This window comes from Diabrotica undecimpunctata, chromosome 3 (genome assembly GCF_040954645.1).
Source record: "Diabrotica undecimpunctata isolate CICGRU chromosome 3, icDiaUnde3, whole genome shotgun sequence".
Taxonomy (NCBI): Eukaryota; Metazoa; Arthropoda; class Insecta; order Coleoptera; family Chrysomelidae; genus Diabrotica; species Diabrotica undecimpunctata.
In genome coordinates, this window is record NC_092805.1 from 7180556 (window position 1) to 7198744 (window position 18189).

The 18189-nt window shown below is 33.8% G+C and overlaps 1 protein-coding gene across 45 annotated transcripts in view; it reads right to left on the bottom strand.

The window, feature by feature from the left end:
• Positions 1–1102: 1102 nt before the first annotated feature.
• Positions 1103–18189, bottom strand: part of Mhc (myosin heavy chain) — a 38913-nt gene continuing 21826 nt past the window's right edge. For 18 of the 45 annotated variants that reach the window (XM_072525196.1, XM_072525180.1, XM_072525197.1 and 15 more), the window contains 8 exons: positions 17024–17141; positions 14143–14406; positions 10894–11103; positions 8976–9862; positions 7530–7608; positions 6078–7253; positions 5113–6018; positions 1103–1509 (listed from right to left, as the gene is read on the bottom strand). In XM_072525196.1, coding sequence (XP_072381297.1) covers positions 1423–1509; positions 5113–6018; positions 6078–7253; positions 7530–7608; positions 8976–9862; positions 10894–11103; positions 14143–14406; positions 17024–17141 — 3727 coding nt within the window. In that variant the 3' untranslated portion in view covers positions 1103–1422. Of the gene's footprint in view, positions 1510–4885; positions 4950–5100; positions 6019–6077; positions 7254–7529; positions 7609–7835; positions 7915–8975; positions 9863–10893; positions 11104–14142; positions 14407–16555; positions 16674–17023; positions 17142–17491; positions 17610–18189 lie in introns of those variants that run through there. The other 27 variants (XM_072525201.1, XM_072525181.1, XM_072525198.1 and 24 more) reach the window with 7 other exon arrangements.

Here is an 18189-nt window from a genome sequence, read left to right on the forward strand (position 1 = left end):
AATTTGTCGTGTTTTACTGTCTGGGATTTTGATAATTATTACATTTTCTTTATCCTCAATGTCCACACTCTTCATTTTTACCATTTTATAATTTAGTAGAGTATACTACATGCTTTGTAATATAATTTTTTTTACCTTTACTCCTAAATACAACTTATCTGGCGCTTGAAACAAAAATTTATCAAACTCGTCTTTAGTGAAAACTTTAGACTTCTTTGGAGTATATCCTTCGCTTGTTTTTTTCAGAAAGGCACGTAACTTTAAAAATTTGCTTATATCCACATTTTTTTTAATAACTAACTCGGATTTTATCATAGAGTATCGTGACCACATTGTAGAAGATTTCCATATATTTTCATTTTCCATTACATTAAAATATGCCAGTAAAACGTCTTCGGTAACTTGCCGTACTCCTCTTGTAACGCACCACTCTTGGAAGTGCTTGTACGCTAACCGATACTTTATTCCGGACTTGAAGGGCCCCAAACGTGCTACTGCATCATTAGCCGCGGACTCAATTTCGTTTAGGTTTTCCATTTTCGCACTAAATTTGCGCTTGCGGTTGCAATAACAATAAGCTGTCTTTAATAATTGCAAACAACTGTCAAACAACTGTAACCAGGGAGACGCAAATCCCACCGACGACTTAATTATTTTAATTTCTAACATCTAGACGACTTTGATAGTTGTCACAGTTAATTTCGAGTAAAAATAGCGTATGAATTGTACTATTTATGGTTGAAAATTGCTACGTTTGAAGAAAAAATAATATACTTTATTCGGCAAATAAGCGACTTTTCTTGACTTGCCCTCTATTACGCGCCTCACTTCGTCCGGCGCGTAATATCGGGCGCGTCAAGAAAAGTCATGCTTCTCCGCCTCATAAAGTAATATACTATTATCTACTCTTGCTGTTAAAGTGTCACTTTATCTACCCTTGCGATTAAAGTGATACTTTATCTACTCAAAACAGTTGTTATAGCAACACTTTAACATTAGCTATGGAAAAAACGATTTTATTTGTTTTTTATTTTTTGTAGACCGCCCCGTAAAAAACTTGCTAAGTATGTAAGTAACTGATTATTTTTAAAAAGAACACAAAAACAATATAACTTTTATATTTATTGGTGCCTTATATCATACAACATATCATACATACAATATCATTATACAACCTACATATTTTCATAACAAAATAATTGGCATTTTGAGAAATGAAGAGATCAAAGGGCTGTCGGTGGTAAATACGTGTCTCTGAATACTCCCTTCGTTCTCCTTTTCCTCGTACATTTACGGAATCATACAACTCTAATATTCAAAAACGAAAATAAAAAATTAATAAAAGTAAAATCGCATAGAGTTGGTTTTAATGCGATATAAACAGTTCGTTTGTTTATTAAGATTCTAACACAGCGCGCATGTTCACTCAAAATCGGCTAAGTCGAACCTTGGGGGGAATGGACCACCTAGAGCGTCTCCCATTCCCAAGGTGGGGCGCTGTCTTTGGGGCTGTAACATTAAAAATATACGTTAGATATCGGACATAAACAACATTCCAAAACTCAAATAATATAAATACAAAGCACATTTTTCTATATTATTGCCAATTTTATTTAAATTTTACTTCTAATTAATGCATTTCATCATCATTAACACATTTGCTCAATCTTGTTAGATTATTGCAATACCAAGCGGCATGAGTCTTTCTAATATTCTAACATTTCCTTCATTTTTTTTATTTTTCTTCTAAATGTGCCTATCTAGACGTTGGCGACCACATTGACCCATCTTATTCTATTCACAGCAGCTTGAAATAGATCAGTTGACGTTAGACCAGTCCACTTCCTAAGATTGGCCAGCCAGGATATACGTCTACGTCCAGGGCCTCTCTTACCCCTCATTCTTGCCTTGTAGAATCAACTACAGAACTTGCAAACTAAAAAGTGCGTCCCACTTTCTGAGTCCTGCTCTGAATCCAAATTTAACTTCACTCGGTGTTCTTCTAATTTGGTGTATATGCCCGAGTGAATGATCGTAAGGAGTACTTTAAATACATGGCCTAACAAACTAATTAATCTATGTTCTTCACATTATTTTAATGATGACTTTTTAGGAAGTGGAATGAATGTTGATAGTAGCCAGTCTTTTGGTAAGTAACCAGTCTGGTGATTTCCCATCTTTAATCCGCTTAATGGCCATAGTTACTTCTTCGTTTGTTATTTCTGGACCGTAGGGATTGTTTATTTCAGTCCGACTTCGTGCTGCGTCTTCGAATAATTCTTGCGTATATTCTTTCCATCTTCGTAATTTATCTTCAATGGTAGTCAAAATCTGGCATTCAATGTCTACAACTATGCCTTTATTGCGTTGTTTTCTGGTGTTCTGTACCTCTTTAATTTTTTTTTGCATATGGAAATCGTCATGTTTGCATTGTAGTGTTTCAATTTTCGTACATTTCTCCGACAGCCATGCTTCTTATGCTCCTTTTATCTCCTTTAGTATAGTCTTAAGCAACTTTTTGTATTCGTTGTCATTTCTATCTTTTAATTTTCTTCGCTCTTCCATCATCTGCAATATTTTATCTGTCATCCATTCTTGCTTCTTTTCTGTTTTTGATTTTAGATATTTATGCGAAATTGTGGAAATAGATGTCGTCATTTCGTTTCACTGTTCTTCTATGCCTCTAGTACTTAGTGTCTTTAACTATTTTCGCAAAATTCTGATTAATAATCTCTGTTTTTACTTTTTTCTGGATGTATTTTTTTTTAGTAATCTTATATCTATCTTGGGCCTCATTTTCTTATTTGTTAGTATCATGGTTTCCAGTATTTAAGTGATTACTGATCCGATTCCTTGTACATCCTTTGTACTGGTCTTGTACATTCGAATTTTTTCTGTAGACTAAAATTTTTATTCTACTTCTAAAAGTTTGACTAATCTTCTAAATTATTTCGTTATTTTTTTCCTACTGACACTCCTAGATAATTAAAGTGGACCACTTCTTTAAAATTTCAGTTTCAATTTAATTTCTACCCTTCTCCTGTTTTACCGTTCAATCTCGTATATTTTGTTTTGGTTTTATATTAATCCCATTTTTCTTGTGTTACAATACATTGCCTTACATTTAGGCCATACAAGTCCCATGCTAGCCTGATCTACTTACATCAGAGCTATTTTTGTGCAATTTTAAGATACCACTTTCACTGTTGCAAACAGAAGAAATATATCAAAGCATTAACTTTAGATATTCCATTTGCAAATTGAATGAATAATAATGAATAACATTTTACAAAATAGCATGGAAAATAGAACACGTTCCAATTTTTCCTCTAACACATAATATTGCTTGGAAATATCGGGTGTGCGTGCGCAGTTACATAGTCTGTCTTGCATAGTGTGAAAATTGCATAGTGTAAAGTCGACTTTAAGGGAGACCATCATTTTTATTATTCTGTCCTTTTTGAACCTTTCTATATGTCGTTTATTCCAGATGGAATGTGGTGTGTTAATTAAGTAAAATTAAGATTTTTGTATTTATATTCATCGAGTTTTTTAATTTGCTACATGTTTAACAGTACAGAGCAAAGTCTGTTAAGAAATACCCATGTCTAATTAGGGCCTTTATAAAATCATTTCTGAGAATAATATCACTCTTTTCATTTTCAAATTTTTCTATTATTTTAACAAATTTGACCATTCTCAAAACGTAAAGTTCATATTATGTGAGGGTTGTTTTGTGTGTAAGTTTTTCTTGTAAAATTAATATGAAACTGCTATAACTATTCAGATTTTTAGGAGATGAGTATTTATTAAAAAGATGTAATACTTAAAGAACTTTTATTGGTGTTTAAAAGAGAAATGGGTTTTATATAAATAGAGTGTATAAGCTATAGACGAAACGATATAGGAAGCTGACTCTAGATTGACGAATATAGTCCAAAGTTACCAAACACGGTAAGTACTAGAAGAAGAAAAGTTCTGCTAGGAAGTACTATTTAAAGGACTTATAACAATATTTAACTCGTAGGATCAACATTGTATAAATGTACAAACATATGAAATAAAAACTTGTCGGTATATTACACTACAATGGTAGTTTTTTGGAGCACTATTTAATTCTATGAGTATGTCAACCTCTTTTAAAATAAGACTAGAGCAGAGAATATACAGAGAAAGGATTCGGAGAGAAAAAGATGGATGCACGCTGGTACTCGACTACGCAATAAAGGTAATTTCCGGTAATTTTGCTGCGTATCAAGTAGCCGTTCCGATTGTAGTATTTTCAAAGTCATTCCTAGTTGTGTTGACAAAGTGTAACCGTTTTTGTATAATAAAATACACAGTTACTGAAACATTCAGAGGGCATTAGCACAGTATATTGCTATAAAGAATTCTTTTAGCATTAAACTGTGGTTTTAGTGTATATTGGAGAATTGTTTATAAATGAAGTCTATGTTCAACAGTTTTGTTTCGTGTTTGCTTTCATTTTTATTTAAAATAGTAGTTATTCATGCAAAAACTTTTATTTCAAACTTAATAGGTACTACATTGCTCGAGTGTAGTTCTAGTAAACAAATATAAAACTTGAAAATTGTTTGATACGAGACAGTTACATGACTAGAGACTGTCAACAAGTTTACAGTTTTGTATATCATACCGATAATTGGAATTTGTTAGGTACAACATAAACTATTAGGTTGCAACTAACAAAAACTTATATTTTAACTACTTTAATTAACTTCTGTATTATTTAATTTATATTATTCTTTTGTAGAATCATAGTTATGTAATTGTAAATAAAAAATGTTCTGTAAACTTTGTTCAATCTACCAAATGAATCAAACTAACAACAATATACGGACATACGTGAAACCACTCGACTTACTATTGAACTATGACGTTTATTCCAAAGAAATCGGAATACGTTGTGCCACACCTTGTTTTGGCGGCTTTAAAAATAAATTTACATTATTTAGCATAAAAATCCACATTTATCTCCCGTAGAATTAAAAATCTTGTACTATTTAAACGGTTTTAAAAACGAATTTGGAAAATTTCGGGAGTGAAACTGTTTCGTTAAGTAAAGAAACAAAAAAATGTTTAGACACTTACCGCTGGACTGGCTCCTCTAGCTGCAGATCCTGAACGTCCCTTGGCACGGAATTTGGCGATGGCCTGTTCGGCGAGGTCGGCTCTTTCTTCGGCTTCTTCGAGCTCTTGTTGAGCTTTACGGAATTTAGCCAAGTTCAAAGCGGCGATTTCTTCGGCTTCTTCTATCTGTCTCTTGTATGTCTTGATCTTTTGTTGGAGTTTGTCAACAAGGTCTTGCATCCTTTCGTGGTTCTTGCGGTCTTCTTCAGCTTGGAAGCTAAGTTCCTTGATGCGACGTTCAGACTTTCTCAAGTTCTTTTGGGCATCCGCGTGCCGCCTTTGTTCACCGTCTAATTCATTTTCTAATTCCCTAACACGTTGTTCCAATTTGGCAATAGCCTTCTTTCCTCCTTTAAGGGCATTGGCTTCAGCTTCGTCCAAGCGTACTTGGAGGTCCTTGATTTGAGCTTCGAGAGCTTTGCGGAGTTTTTCTTGTGTTTGAGCATGGTCTTGTTCAGCGCGGAGTTCGTCAGCGAGACGAGCGGCATCTACCATAGCCTTCTTGGCCTTCTCTTCTGAGTTCTTGGCTTCGTTAAGAAGTTCGTCAAGGTCTGAGTGGAGGGTCTGCAATTCGGTTTCCAATTTCCTCTTGGCGGCAGACAAGGAAGCGTTTTGTGCTCCAAGATCGTTCAATTGCTCGTGAGCATCTCCCAATTCTTGTTCAGCTTGGCGACGAGCACGGTCGGCTTGTTCGAGAAGAGTGCGAGATTCTTCAAGTTCATTTTGAAGAGCGTTAGCACGACGTTCTGAGATTCCAAGTTGTTCACGGGCTTCATCGCGTGCTCTTTGTTCTTCTTCAAGGGCGGTTTGGGTGTCCTTAAGTTGTTGTTGGTAGCGTTTGATGGTCTTTTGGGCTTCAGCATTGGCCTAAAAAAAATAACAAATATTATATAAACGTTTTAATATTCGCCATAGTTAAAACTTACCTTATTAGCATGGTCCAAAGCGATTTCCAATTCATTAATATCAGCTTCCAACTTCTTCTTCATGCGAAGGGCCTCAGCCTTACCTTTGGCTTCAGCTTCAAGGGAGGCTTGCATGGAGTCGAGGGCACGTTGGTGATTCTTGCGAGTGTTTTCGAATTCCTCTTCTTTCTCTTGGATACGTCTGTCGATTTCTTGACGGACTTGAGAAAGTTCAAGTTGGCTACGAAGTACTTTGTTTTCTTCTTGTTCAAGAGCAGCTTCAGCTTCTTCAAGAGCAGCTTGGAGTTCATCTTTTTCGGCTTCCAAGCGTTTTCTGGCCTTTTCGATTTCGTGGATGTTGCGGCCACCTTCTCCAATTTGGTCAAGGAGATCCTTAACTTCATCAGCGAGGTTCTTGTTTTCACGGCGAACAGCTTCAAGTTGTTCTTGTCCTTCTTCGTAGGCGCCCTTAAGTCTGAACAATTCAGTGGAGTAGTTTCTGCATTCTTTCTGACTGGCATCGAGTTCAGCAGCCAAGTCATCGACCTTAAGTTTCCATTCTCCAATGATCTTGTCGAAGGCCTTTTGTTTCTTCTCAGCAGCATTGGCAATGGCGTTAGCACGGTCGACTTCGAGTTGCAAATCTTCGACTTCAGTGGCCAAACGTTGTTTGGTCTTCTCAAGAGCTACAACCTTCTGGTTGAGAGATTCGATGGTTTCTTCAGCTTCAGCAAGACGAGCTTGAAGTTTCCTCTTGGCTTCTTCGAGTTCTTCAGAACGAGCAACTCCTTCAGATTCATATTTCTGGCGCCAGAGTTGAGATTCAGCGTTGGCTTTGCTGAGTTGTCTTTGGATGTCAGCCTTGGCTTCGGCTTCTTCTTCAACTTGTTCGCGGATGTTGTCCAAGTCGTGTTCCAAGTTTCTGAATTTGCCGAGAAGGGTAGCACGTTCTCTGCTCTCTTCATCGGCCAATCTCTTGGTATCTTCCAATTGAGTGGTAAGGGATACCTTGATCTTGCTGAGTTGAGATACTTGAGATTCGGCTTCCTCGAGTTGTCTGAGGAGGTCAGAGTTTTCAATAGACAACTTCTTCTTGGCGGCATCGAAGTCGTTAAGAGTGCGGTTGGTTTCATCAAGTTTGCCTTGGACGTCGTTGAGTTGTTGTCCCAATTGTTTGGATACCTTTTCAATAGCGGCCTATAGAAAACGTATGTATTAGAAACTGTTTCATAATGTATATTTAACATAAAAAGCAACAAAAATCACACGGGTTAAAATGGTAAGATATTAGCAGTTTTTCGAAAAGTTGTGATGAAGCTGTAATAAACGTAGTTAACATGTTGTCAAAATTAGCTGCTTTAATAAAATATGTGATGAAATAAAATGGTAAAGCTGCTAGTGAGAGTTAAGGTGTTTAAATAGCCAACATCTTCTAAGTGGTAGTAAAGCAGCAGTACACAGAGTCCTTTGTACCTTTTCGTTGGCTAAGTGGTCGACGGAAGCACGGAGGTCATTGAGTTCACCGAAGTATTGAGACTTTTCTTTCTCAGCCCTTAATTAAACAATAAAATATAAACTTAACACACAGTAGACGATTACAAAAGGGGTAAAATGCGGGTTGTAAGGGGTCAAATCAACATAAAAGAGTCTTGGTCTTTTTCTAATAAAACCGTTTCTTGAAACATCAGGATGAAAGCTATTTAGTTTATTAATTATGTCAAGAATGTTTCAAAATACGTTTTATATATCTGACGTCAACATTCAACGGCACTTTTGTACCTTTTCCCGACCAACTTGTTCTACTGCACCACGGGTTTGTTGAAGTTCAGAATAAATGTTAGCACGATCTCTTTCTGCCCTAAAGTAGATTGGATAGTAATCAATAATTTGTATTTAAAGTGATATAAATGAAACTTAAATGAGCAGTTTATTTAATAGCGATTTTTTGCAGTTTTAGGAAAAACATCACTTAATTGATAAAACGTTAAGAACGAAATGCAGTTGCAATTAAGACAAATTAAAGAACTTCTTTCTGAGCTTTATTTCAAAAGCAGGTATTATATAAAATAGCTTAAAATCTTAGAGTCGTACTAATTAATCATTTGTTTAACAGGTGAAATGGTTCAAGGTTCTAGAGATTTCAATGTAAATTCAGAGACTACCAGAAATCAAGAAAATTATTTACATGGAACACAAACTTTTATGGACAAATAACAATATCTACCACATATATAAGGCTCAAAGACCAAAAGCTCAAAATATAAAGACCAAAAATAGTCACACGTATTGATTATATTTTAGGCATTGAAGTTTCGGCATAGATCTGTGAACTGGAAATGTGTTAATATAGTAGTGAAGGAATTTTCTCCACGTAATGTGCTATTAATCTAGGAATCTGAAGATAAACATCGATATTTAATATCGATACTAAAGATCGATACTAAAAGACGAAATAACAGACTTTATGTTAAATACTGAGAATAAGTAGGTGAAACGAGGTACATAATTTTAAACAACGTTTATGCTTCAAATTTTGTAATTTTGTATCATCGTAAATCTTAATTTTAGGGCCTGGAGTTCATGTTTTTGTATAAAGAAAAAGATAAATTTAAATGATACTGATCTTTAGATAGATGTAAAATGTATTTTATCGATGCTATTTTTGAATAATGAAAAGGTTAAGGTAAGAATACGTGGATGCTTAATACGTGGTAATTGTTTTATTTCCAATTAAAATAGACTAAGTCAATATTTACTGTTGAAAAATAAAGTACTTTATGCTTTATTCTGCATCTTCTGATGAACTTTTTAACGTAGAAATATGATTTTATGACATTAAAAAATTTGTACCCCAGACAAATAATAATATTATTAAAATCAGTTTGTATTGTGAGTATATAATATAAAACTGATACTTACTTGGCTTTGAGTTTGTTGAGTTGGTCAATTTGTTCGCCCATTTCAGAAACAGCGTCATTGTGCTTCTTGCGGAGGTTAGCAAGAGTTCCTTCATGTTGGATATTGGATTCTTCGAGGTCACGGCGGAGTTTGGCGAGTTCGGCTTCACGTTTCTTGTTGAGTTCGATTTGGGCTGAGGTAGCACCACCGGCTTCTTCAAGACGTTCGCCGAGTTCTTCCAATTCGCGGGCCAAATCAGCGCGTTGTTTCTCAGCTTTAGCACGGGCTTGACGTTCAGCTTCGACTTCTTCTTCGAGTTCCTCAATGCGAGCCTGGAGTTCCTTAATTTGTTTTTGTTGTTTACCAACAACGGATTGTTCGTCTTCGAGTTTGGCAGTGAGCGATGAGATTTCCTTGTCTTTGCGTTGGATGGTTTGTTCGAGTTCCTTCTTGTTGCGTTCCAAGTCAGCTACAGCTTCTTGTGTAAGTTTCAAGTCGCCTTCAACCTTACGTTTCGATTTTTCTACGTCACCACGGAGTTTCTTTTCGCGTTCCAAAGAGTCTTCGAGTTCGTCCAAGGTTTGTTCCAACTTAGCCTTAACTTTGTTGAGGTGGTTGACCTTGTCTTCGGCGGCCTGGAGTTCTTCAGAAACCTTCTGGTTGTTTTCACCAGAGAGTTTCTTTTCCTTGTTGAGCTTGTTGATGAGTTCGTCTTGGTGGGCGATCTCGTCGTTCAAGTTTCTGATTTGGTGATCTTTGGTGGCCTTGTCCTGTTCAGACTTTTGGAGGTTGAGTTCCAAATCTTCGATGTCTTTCTTGAAACCGGACATTTCTTGTTCGAGTTTCTTCTTTTGTTGCATCAACTGGTTGCGGGCATCTTCCTCTTGGCTCAAACGATCTTGGGTTTCCTATAAATTTCATAAATAAGTTATCTTGAAAATCATATTAATGATCATAAAATATCGAGCAAATGCAATTCTAGCTTCGTGGAATATTCTATTTTATAAATTAACGAGAGTACAACCATATGAAGCAAAATAGTTATTAATACCAATAAAAATATAAAGTTATTTCTACTAAATTGATAATATGTATTATTGAGAGCAAGTTTTAAAGGTACATAAAATATGTGGTGTTACATAAAAATTCAACTTTATTATACATTCTATGTATAAATTGCTTATTTATAATAAAAAAGAAGAAATGACGTCCCTATTTTTATATAAAGTATACAAAGCATGTATTTATTAAGAATAGCTACTGTCTGTGTTTATCTAACAAATTTAAAATAGAAGCAACTACTCATACAACAATTTTTTTAATAATACAAAGCACAAGCATTTATAAGACAAAAAGCTCTACTTTGATTTAGAAAGATATCGCGTTCTGGTTTGACTCATCGCCTTCGAGATATTTATCAACCTCTGAAAACTGCACGAGTTGGAAAGACGCCAACAAAATATTTGCTACATTAGTTGGATTTTTCGATGGTTTAAGTTGCTAGCTGGCTTACTTTCACGCGATTAAATTTTTTGGTAATTTTATATTTAACCACTGATGAACTAAAATTACCAACTGCCCTAAGCACTAATTTTCACGGTTTATATTAATAACTCTTACTGGGCTTACAAATATTCCAATTTTGTGAAAATTTGGTATATATTTGTAAGACTCTAATAACAAAATAATCATTTTTAAACGAAAAGAAATGTAGACTATTTCGTAAGAAATATTCAAACATTCCAAGCAGTTTTGATGAAAAGCTTTTAGAATTATCTGTAATAGCTTTGCTATAATACGCTCACACAATTTTTTACAGTATTTTTTAAGCAAATTAAGAGTTCTTTCTACACCATTAAACTAACAATTGCCAATTGCTCGTAATTCATAAGATTTTTGTAGTATTTAGCTTAAATATACAAAAGAAAGAAGTACTTACGGAAAGTTGAGACTCGAGGTCGTTCTTTTGGGCTTGGAGTTTGTTAGCCCTTTCTTGAGTTTCGGAAAGGGATCCCTTTTCTCCTTCCAAGTTGGCCAACAGCTCGGTCTTCTCAGCTAAGAGCTTAGCATAGAGAGCTTCTAATTCCTTCTTGGCTTTTTCTTCACGTTCGAAGGCTTCTTGGGCCTTTTGGGCTTTCTCTTCAAGTTTCTGTAAAGTATTGTCATCGTTAATTACTTCGACGGACGGTTCGGTCTCTGCCATTGCAAGTTAAATTCGATTGAGAGTGAAAGGCAGTCGATAAATTCGAATAAGTCGTGTCGTAAGTCTAAGACGCTGAAGGAGGCTGAGTATTGCGGAGATTCGCGAAAGACTGGCGTGGAAGCACGCAGCGGGGGCTATCGTAAAATCTTGGCGTGGGTAGAATGGGAGGATTTGATGAAAGATTGGAAAAATATGCGGTGCTTCATAAATCCGATGACAGATTTAATGGAAGTTGGTTATATTTAGATTAATATAGGACAGGTAATTTTTAGTGCAAGCTATAAAAATCGGTGTTTGCGAGCAATTTACATACATGAATGCTGGTGTTTATTTCATGACGCATCACTGCGATTTATTTTCACGCTCTGTTTATTAATTTTTGGATAATTTAAAGCGAACAACCTCATTTGGATTGCCGAAGTTTATGGAAAAGACTATAATTATTCTATCGTTTACCATTAAACATTTTTGTTTAGCGAAATATAAATAATCGACGCCTTTGCTGGAAAATCCGATATTTATCGACAAATCGTTAGAAATACAGCACTGGAAATAAACTTTACATAAACAATTGCACTTTGACGTTTAAAAAAATCTATCATTTGTTGATATAGACTTTATTACCATAAATCATCAGATCAAACGGTACTCAGAATCTAAATAAATAATTTTTCAGGGAAAATACATTCAACACGTTCAGTTTTTCTTAAAGTCAACATATCACGTAACATAAGGAATAATTTTGAATATCTGTCAAATATACGTGGAAAAAATGATTTCTAATGGTAAAAAGTTCTTTTGGTCAGAAGTTATGGATAAAAGTATTTAAGTTTAAAATTTTTTTTAGGTCTTACATGATATCTTCTCAATTTTTGAAGTAGGATTCGTAATTAAGGGCAAAATATTAAATATCCACAAGGTAGCTAGTAGAAAATGTTAGTCAAGTAAAATTATATATTACCTAAAAGTAAAGACTAAGAAAATCAAATATATTGACTAAGAGAAAAACGTCCGGTGCATTTAGACAGATTTTGCAGGAAATAACGTTTTGATGGTGATTTTATTAATTTTTTTTTCAAGAATAGGGAGAATAGGACGTGTAGATAAAAGTTCGAAATATAACAGATCTAAAACGAAGATGAATGCCAAAAATTCAGTTATACCTGAAGATAAATGGTAATTAGAAAAGCCTAACACCAGAGTCTTAACAATACATGAGAAATAAAGAAAAATGTTCAAAGAGGTATATAATACAGGGACAACAATAAGTGAGAGTAAGAAGTACACCGTAAGGACTTACAATTTTTTCCAAAGTCTACGTAAAATTTCTAGATTTCTAAAGAGCTAAATCGTTTAAATTTTATGTAAAACTATAATTTTTTTCACCCAATTTCGAAATAAATGATACCTGTCAAGTTGAAAATCATATTATTTTTGAAGCGAATGTCCAATCACCTGTTTCTAATCTTTCAGTATCAGTTATAAGTTGTCATTTAAAAATAAATCCTTGGTAAAACATTGCAAATTGCGGGGGAACTAATGGAAAATGAATCTGGATTAAATTTATGACGTCAAGATATATTAATAAAGTGTTAAAGTGGAGATTTTTAGCACATATTTATGTCAGATGCAATCAAATTGCTGCAACACTGTTGCAACAGGAATATTTATCTACGAATTAAAAAAAAACAGGTCAATATAGAACAGTGTCCTAGCTGTGTTAGAGTATACATTGTATGTAATGAGTTTTAAGGGAATATTGTAGAAAAAATAATCTTTTTTGATCTTAAAGAGAAATCTTAAAGATTAAGCACATAGGTTGAAAGAATTACTACGATTAAATGGGAACGCTCGAGTAGCAAGAGATTTTTTACGAACAGACACAAGAACCCCAGAAAGACGTTTAAAAGATGGCGAGACAGCTGACAGTTGACGTCACAAGTACCTACGACCAGAGTCTCAAGATCGGGCAAGAAAAGATCTAAGATTTGAAGAAGGATAATAAAGAATTACAAATTTAGATTTGCTGAGATGTCTGCAAAAGGACGATGAAGTCATAAATAACATATTAGTTAAAAAATTTGTAGCATTAGTTATAATATCAGAGGAAAGAAGTAAAATATATTCAGAGAGATTTATTATGCATGGATAAAAAATTTCCTGGAAGAGCAACATCAGGGAATGGTGTAATTGCAGTTTACCAAATCCTTCAAACGGACTTTCTAGAATAAGAATAACTATGGAAATAGTCAACGTCGGAAGAAAAAACCATAAGAAAAAGAAAAGGGAAATATTACTTTTTGTTACTAGAATTTAAAACTTCTTATATTCTGTCAGTACAAAGTCTTCCAGGATTCAAGTTAGGTTCATATTAAAAGGACTCAACAGTCTGGTCTAAAATAGATATCGATAATTTACTAGACCAGACTCTAGAATGAAATACAAAATACTGATACATAATAAAAAGAGTTTTATTTAACTAATTATTTTGACTTCTAAAAAATCGTACACATAAACACGAAAACAACATGGCGAATTTCATAAATCTAATGCCATCTATGAGGCAGAAGTTTAACTTTCACTCTCAATTATTCCCATATTAATTTAAATAAAAAACAAAGTTCTCGTGTTCTGAAAAATCTTCAAATTGTCTTTGTAGTAAAGATAAAAAGTTCACAATAAAAACTAACCCAAAGGGTTAGTCAACTGATTGTTATAAAACTTTTTTTAACTGTTAAATAATAAATTTAAAGTTGTATTGAAATAATAATTAGCCAAAAGTTAACTGTAATTTACAGTTTTTCAAAATTTCTATTGCATGATGCAGAGTGAAGATACAAAGTAAGTTGTTCTTGAGTGAATAAAGTTAAAATTTATTAATGACTTATAACAAACTATGAAGTTAAAGATGAATTTCAGTAAAATTCTATTAATTAGAAACTTTAAGATCACGAGATAAGAGTTTAAGCTTCTATGTATACTTACGGCAATCTCATCCTCGATACGGGTGACGTTGAGGAGAGGTCTGACCTTCTGCCACAATTTGTACCATGGCCATGTGCGCAATTTGAGGTATTTGCGCAAGTTGCGTTGGCACACTTGGAGGGCCAAACGTTGTTCTTGCAATTTCTTGAATTCCTTTCTTGAGAGATAACCACGGACCCAAGATTGCATCCAGGTGACGATTTTGCCAAGACGGTCGTCGCGAAGTTCTTCCATCTGACCCAAGACACCAGCACGGAAGAAGACCTGTTTCGCGATGGTAATTAGTTTAAGGTCCAGGGTTGTAAGAAATCTTTCTTGGTCGATATATTCTCCTCGGTTAAAACGGGGGAATTATACCAAACTGGTGATAATATGAGAAAGAAGCAGATACTTCACAACTATGTTTTACTACATCTTACAGGAATATTATTGTGTATAATAAGGGTTTTCATGCTAATAATGGTGTAATAAGTATTAGCAAACTAATGGGAACTGGAAAATGTTAAAATCAGCAAATATTTTATATTTGGATGTCAAATGTCTTTTTTATACGAAAAATGACAGATGTCAATAAAGGTTTTGAGTTGTTTTTGTTCGTTAGGACGTCGAGGAAATTATAAAATTTACCAAGAAAAATGGGAGTATGCAATCTTTTTTGTGTCTTTTAATTAGTGAGTATTTAAAGAGAAAAATTATTGTTTTGAATGTGGAAATTGTTTATTGTTTTTTAAAAAGAAATTGAATTACTATTTGGTGTTAAATTAGAAACTATATCAATCAATGGATTACATTTGATAGTAAAACGGTTGATTTAAAGTATTGGCAACAAATATGATATAAAAATAAAATAAATTATACTAAAAGTTCCTCTTTCTCATATTTACAACAAAGCTTTTGATATATGCAACCTTATATTTTTTTATTATTTGACTGAAAGCGCAACAGGTTATTTGCAAAGCTTTGACAAACAAGTACTAAAAGGTGTAGTGCACACATATATGTAGGCAGTTCTTTGATGGAACTACAGAATAAGTTTTTTACTCTGTGATGGAACTTTAAAATTTTGTGTCAGTTGACAGTGATTGATTAATCGATTATATTTAAATCGTTTGGTAGGTTATATATGTCGCAAAGTTGAATATCTTTTTTCTGACGTTCCTGATGTTTTTTTAGCAAGAATAATTTTTTGTTTTCTTGTATATATTTAACAATATTTTTGACGGAAATTTTAAATCGAATATCGTTTTCCTACTTGAATCTTTTCTTTAATTTACCTTGTAAGTTGAGTATATAATTTTTACGTTAGTAAAGTACATTCTTTTTGTATATGAGAACGATTAGATTTTTGCTATACGGTTATTTGCCAAATAAATATGTTCAATAAATAAATTGAACATCCTACAAAATAGTGTAACGTGAACATAGCCCCGAACGAACCTCCACGGAATACAATATTGGTGTTTGGCAGTGTTGTCAAGTCTTTATAACTTATATGTATGCTTCAGATATATTTAAAGTCGGGAAAGAGCTTGCGATATATATTAATTGATTAATTAATTAAGAAGTAAATTATGTGAACAAGCAAACTGCAAGTAACTAACAGTACAATTGCAGGTACATTCCAAAATGATAAAATAATGCCAATACAAGTTTTATCTGTTGTGAACATCTGTTTGCAATCTGACAACTAGGGGTTTAAGGTTTAAGGGTTTTGATTCTATAACCAAATCTATCAAAGGAAAGTTGCCAAAACATTTCTAATAATTAACTGCAATTAATATTAAAACAAACAAATAATTAATCGTTCGTGTTTTATGTAAATTAAATAATTGCAGAGTCCATCAAATAGTATAATAAAAATGTACTTTTTAAAAGTTTCTTTCTTTATATTTGAAGCACAAAACTTATACAATATAAGAACATGGCAACACTGCCAAACAGCAACAGTTTTATGTGGAAGCTCATTAGAGGCTACGTTCACGTTGTACTATTTTGTAGGATGTCCAGTAATTTTACTGGAAACTTTCTTCTGATTCTTATTGACCTTACAATTTTAGGTTTATTTCTTTCAAATTAATTGTTTGTTCTTTTTATTCGTCTTTACTATCTCTCCAATCATTCCTTCTCTGTTTGTTCCCTGCTGTCAACTTTCCGCTTGGTTTTATAGTATTTTGTATATCATGTTTTGTTTCTTTTTCAATTGTATGTATTTATTTTTATTCTGTATATGAGGTTTCCCTACAGATTTTATCCGTGAGTATACTCGTTCCATTTCCATCAGAAACTTGTGTTTTTTTAACCTGAGTTAACCTAACCTACTTTGATTTTAATTGTATTTGTGAGTGCAAAAAAGTCAGCCAAAGCTTATCTTGTTGTTTTAAAGCGCCATTGAGCAGAGTAAGGTGTTATGTACCTTCGTCTTACCCAACCGGAATTGCTCAGGGTCAAGTTGAATATGCTCCAGTATAATTTGTGCAGCTTTTTCGGCTGTCATAGTATCTTTGATTTGACTTGCGGCCAGAATTTTGTATCTGATTGCGCAAGAAGTGAAAAAAAAACATAAAAAATCAGTACTTAAACACAAAACAAGTAAACAGGTAGTAGTGTATTCGGTTATATTACCATCAAGACCAATTTTTTCTATTATATATTGCGTCTTAATGATAATACAATCAAGAATAAACGCTTTGTCAGTCTATGAACAAAGCTATTATAAAACAAACACAAAAAATATGGGCCAATTGCCTGTCTGGGGGCACTGACAACATGTAACACAAAAGTCGAATCGCTTGTCCAAATGCGTTGACTGGAAAACACACAAATACTTTGCTGGTAGAAATGCGTCGCCTAAAACTGCACTCCAGAATAAATAAAAACATGCCTTAGTGTGACCTAGACGGTATAATTCAGCATCCAAACCGGAAGCGTCAAGAATAAGGGCTGCGCATTTCTTTGGATCACTTTCTTTGGAAACGGCGGCTGGGTTGAGGATTTTGTAACTATAGGGAAACAATCACCACAAACAATCTAATTATTACAAGTAGGTATCTCTGGAAATAATTTATTTTAACAAGGGTTTACTTGATTCAACCAGTAATTGAAAAATCCTCGACGTTATTATAATAATACTATTATTCTTGTGCAAAAAGAAAAAAATTAATACAGATTATTGTCTCAATTAGTGGTTGAGTTATTTTGTACCAAATACTATCACAATATACGGGTACTGGACCACAATTACGGATACTGGACATAAGTAAAACGATCTAGACCTAAAAATCTACGAAGGGTCATGCATAACTGAACTTTTCTGACAAGATACTGGGGTACACTTTAAAACCCTTCTTGCCTTTGTGTGTCCAACACGGTAACTGTCTGGATCTAAACCAACTTCTTCAAGACACTTTCTCGCAGCTTCTTTTGGTTCCTTTTCTTTGGCCATAGTTGCAGGTGCCAAGATCATATAACTATAGAGTAAAGATGATATAATACATACTTGCTAATCTAGTGGATACATTTTATACATTGAATATAAGACAGTGTACAAAAGTGACCAACATATAGCTGGATTGTACTGTATATTTTGAGTCCAAAGATAAATGTCTATAGAACACTTATTCACAAAACACTGATAGAATAAGAACAATATTTGTAAAGTGAAATGAAGATGTCATTTTATACTATATAATTAAATAATGTACTTAATGTTCATATAACAAATATGTAAGTATCCAACCCTATATTGCTAACGTTGCTTTTAGGCAACATCGATATTAAATTCAGTTAGAAAAACTAATCTTTTGCCTTTTAGTGATTTTAAAATGCATATTCTGCAGTCAAAGACACATTCTATCATGTAAGTACATCAAATCAAGTTTTCGTGACAAATTTTTTTAGATGTTGTCAGTCTAAATCGATTTGGGAGTATAAAAAAAATTGCATCTGAGCGACAACTTGAAATAACCATCTAAAGAGTCTCCAGATTATGATAAATTACGATTATTCCGAAGCACCAAAATTATAAATTGTACTTTTGAGATAATTGGT